This window comes from Fulvia fulva, chromosome 1 (assembly GCF_020509005.1).
Source record: "Fulvia fulva chromosome 1, complete sequence".
Taxonomy (NCBI): Eukaryota; Fungi; Ascomycota; class Dothideomycetes; order Mycosphaerellales; family Mycosphaerellaceae; genus Fulvia; species Fulvia fulva.
This window is the reverse complement of record NC_063012.1, coordinates 5,666,239-5,670,621: the sequence shown is the minus strand read 5'-3', so window position 1 is coordinate 5,670,621 and position 4,383 is coordinate 5,666,239. Positions and strand designations below refer to the sequence as shown.

Sequence of the window (4,383 nt, the reverse complement as noted above, 5' to 3'; positions counted from 1 at the left end):
CAGCGAACGTCCAAGATAGAGCGATACTGCTGTTCGCACTCGAGGCAGGCTCCTCCCGAATGCGCTGGGCGCATTGATGAAGCACGGGAACCACTGAAACCGTCACCTCTGTCAGAGACACGAAGCGTCGCCTGTGCTACCCACTACACCTCCATCCATCTCGATATACCAAGCCCGTGTCTTGTCTGCGCGCCCCCCGGCCGTCCGACTGCGCACACGCTCACTCCACCTCTGGCTCCCACAGCTGTCAACCTTCGACATCGCACCCGCATACGGCTATCCACACCTTTCTGCACGGCGCTTTGACCGGCTGTGGTTCCTGTGCTACCATTAAGCATTGGGCGGCGCCGTTGTATGCACGGGCAATATGCGTAGGCGAGGTCGAAACGATTAGCTCTCCTCTACTCCACGACTGCACGACAGACCATGAACCTACCATCTACCGTGCACGACCAAGATGCCTTCCCAGCGAAAGCCGCATCATCCAATGCTGCGACCACTAAAACAGTAGCTGCTTCAGTCCGCGCACTGCCTGTGCCAAGTGCCAATGCGGCCAATGCGGCCACCGCGGTGACACCAGCAGCTACTAGCGGCGTGAGCGCTTCTCTGCCAAGTAGAAGCAGCTCTCTCTACAGGGCGCATACTATTAAAGGCAAGCCTTCCACTTCTCAGACTTCGCTGCCGGACAGCACCATGACAGCCCAGGTCCTCCCAACTCATGCTCCGGCATTCGCAGACCATTCCTTTCTGGAACGCTCGCCTTCTCCGCACACGCGCGCTAGTACGCACAATGCTATGGTAGAGGCAATGACGACCGGGCGGAGTCCTAGTCTAGGAAGAAGCCCTAGCTTTAGAAGCAGCCCTGGAATTATCCGCAGATTGTCTCGGGGTGCGTCTAATAGACTTCGCCGCAGGGCATCGACGCAGCATTCTCTGCGGCTGAGAGATCCAAGTGCAGGACCCACCCTGATCAGGCGGCGCAGCGACAGTAACGGCGCTTCTGACATGGGAGAACAAGTCTCGGACCTCGAACTAGACAGTACCACTGAGGACGTGATCGAAGATACTCCCTATCCATCCTCTCTAGGCGATCATCACAACGCTCTTGGTATCAGCTTGGCTGGTCGACCTGGCGCTGCTTCGAGCAGCACCGTCGATAATGCTTTCGAAGGTGGCATAGCTCCCGCAAATTCGGCCGTCCTCGAGGCAGGAACTTGGCTCACGAAGTTGACGAAGCGGCGTCAGAAGCGCATTCGGTTATGGCTCGACTCCAATTCAGCACGGGTGTGCTGGCACTCGTCAAACCCAAGCAAATCTTTTTTCATAGACGATGTCCGCGAGGTTCGCATCGGTGTCGAGTCGAGGAACGCGAGGGATGATGTGCAGGTGCTGCCAGAACACGAAGGTAGATGGGTCACCATTGTGTACGATGTGCCGGAACGTTCGAAAGGGAGGGCAATCAAGACTATGCATGTCCTGATGCCTGACGATTATCTTCTCGGGCTGTGGACAAACGCACTGAACACAGTCACAAGAGAACGCATCGAAATCATGAACGCTTTGTCGTCCAATCCAGAAAAGAGCGACAGGAGCGTGTCAATGGCTTGGCACCAGGTCATGACTCGCAAAACGGTACCGAGCGACGGCCGGTTCGCTCTCGATGATGCCAGATGGCTCTGCCGCAAGCTGGAGATCAACTGTTCCGAGTCTGCTGTCAGGACACACTTCAGGTCAGTCACATCCGACGAGACCGCCGGGTTGGACTACGAGCAGTACAAGCACTTCGTCCAATCATTCCGAGAACGAAAGGACATTCAGCATATTTATCGTAATATGAAGTATGGCACCCAGATTGATATGGACCTGGAAACGTTCATGGAGTTCCTCAAGCGTGAACAGATGGTTGACGCCGTCAAAGAACGTAGCCACTGGGAAAGCGTTTTCGATAAATACGCCCGTCCGACAAAGCCACTTCCCTCATCGGACAAGGGTTCATCCTTGACACACCGGACTCTGAGCATGCAAGGCTTCCAAAGCTTCCTTACGTCCTCTCACAGTACACCGCTCAAACCGCTGAAAAGTGAGCCTACACTGGACCGGCCACTCAATGAGTACTACATCTCGAGCTCACACAACACATATCTGCTTGGGCGGCAAGTCGCCGGCGCTTCGAGTGTAGAAGGGTATATCGCGGCGCTCGTCAAAGGCTGCCGTTGTATCGAGATTGACTGCTGGAATGGCGACAATGGAAGGCCCATGGTCACGCACGGGTTCACGATGACTACCAGAATACCCTTCGAAGATTGTGTTTCTGTCATTGCCAAATACGCCTTCAACAGCTCCCCGTATCCGCTCATCGTCTCGCTAGAAGTACACTGCAGTTCTGTACAGCAAGTCGCTATGGTAGGGCTGATGAAGAAGTATTTTGGAGACATGATGGTTACTGAGACGCTCAACTCCAACACAATGGTGCTACCGTCCCCTGAAGAGCTCAAGAACAAGATTCTCATCAAGGTCAAAGCATCTGAAGGCACTGAGCAGAATCCGATGAGCTCCGAAAATGCTGAAGTTGGTCCTCGTCCAGACGGGAGTAGCAGAGCGCAAAGCCTCACAGCCTTCAGCCGTACTTCCTCGGTCGAGAACCAAAGTGCGATGTCGTCCCCATCACTCTCGGCCTCTGCGGCGACCAGCTTCTCTGAAAGCTATCCCTTACTCCCGGCGCACGGATCTGTGGCATTTGGGCCGATGGCGACACCCAGCAGTTCTGCCGACGACAGCGACGAGATCCCACCTTCGTCTGAAAAATCAAAAAAGCCTCGTAAGACTACCAGGATCACGCACGAGCTCGGCAAGCTGGGCGTCTACACCCAGGGCATCAAATTCACAGGCTTCGAAGCTCAGGACGCGAAACTGTACAACCACATATACTCGCTTGCCGAAAACCAGTTCGACCGGTTGTGCGCCAAGAATACCGACAACAAGGCACTACTCGAATCACACAACTTGCGTCATCTCATGCGAGTATACCCTGGCGCTAAGCGCGTCGATTCGTCGAACTTCAATCCTCTGCAGTCGTGGCGCCGTGGTGTTCAAATGGCCGCGCTCAACTGGCAAACGTACGACGTTCATCAGCAAGTCAACGAGGCCATGTTTGCGGCTGGGTCAGATCGACTTGGCTATGTACTGAAGCCGGAGGAGCTGAGACATGCCAAACATCAGCCTATAGCAGGTTTCGTCTCAAACGCCGCCGGGGGAAAGGAAAAGAAAGGCAAAAAGCTGGTCAAGTTCAGCGTGGATATCATCTCAGCGCAGCGCCTGCCACGACCACGAAACCAGAGTACGGAGGGCGGCATGAATCCCTACATTGAATTCGAGATGTATTCGGCCGAAGACAAAGCACGTGGCATCGCGACTGCGGAGGGAGGCGTGGACGCGTCAGCGCCTGATGGGTCTTCAGGCATCGGCTCTCCTCTTCGCAAGCGAACGCGGATCGTAGATGGCAACGGCTTCGATCCACAGTACAACCAGCCTATCACGCTCGCGGTGGAGACGAAGTATCCCAGCCTGATTTTCGTTCGGTGGACGGTATGGAACGCGCCCGAGGGCAAGAAATCTGCCTCAAACAGTGCTCTACTGGCCACATTCACTGCAAAGCTCGACAGTCTGCAGCAAGGGTACCGGCACTTGCCTCTTTTCAATCCACAAGGCGAGCAGTATCGTGACGCCAAATTATTCGTCAAGATTCGGAAGGAGGCGCCCATTGCTCTCCAGCAGGAAGACAACGCCAGCGGGTTCACACAAGCCTCGGCCTTCTCTCGTGGTGGAGAAGTCAACAGGAATGGCTGGTCCTCTACGCGTGGGTCCCTCCGCGGAATCTTCAGCCGAACGCCAAGCACGAACGGACGCAGGAAAGGCGACAGCTCGAGCGACATTGCCGGTCCGCTGAGTCGAACCTCGAGTATGGACCGCGACTCGATCAATTGATCACGCAGGCAAATCACACGCGCGAAGAGACCTTATTGATTAAATCTCATCATGTTGAGCCGGTGTTGCGCGGGACAACACATTTTTGCACGGTAACAACAACAACAACCTTGTTGCTTGGGACGGCACTCTGTATACAAAGTCTTATACCCCATTTGCATTGGATTGCTGGGCGGCGTTCTGTTTGGTCATTCTGGAATACTCGCCAGCGAATTGGCAGAGCAGGCTCCGCAGGATCGGCCATGCATATTTCTTATGTCTTCCTTGTAGATTACAATTGGCATCTGCATTGGACACTAGGCATCGGGGCCAGTTCAGGATCAAACAGCCTCTTTCGATTCTGCACACCTCTCAGGCTGGGCTTCTGAGGTGTGGCAATATCTCGATGCGGAACATAGG

General features: G+C 54.8%; 1 protein-coding gene across 1 annotated transcript; it reads left to right on the top strand.

Moving 5' to 3' along the window:
• Positions 1-426: 426 nt before the first annotated feature.
• CLAFUR5_01097 (1-phosphatidylinositol 4,5-bisphosphate phosphodiesterase delta-4) lies at positions 427-3,984 on the top strand (the record flags this gene model as incomplete). Its single annotated transcript, XM_047900245.1, has 1 exon — positions 427-3,984. The coding sequence occupies one exon, from the start codon at positions 427-429 to the stop codon at positions 3,982-3,984; it is 3,558 nt and encodes a 1,185-aa protein (XP_047757333.1).
• Positions 3,985-4,383: the final 399 nt, after the last annotated feature.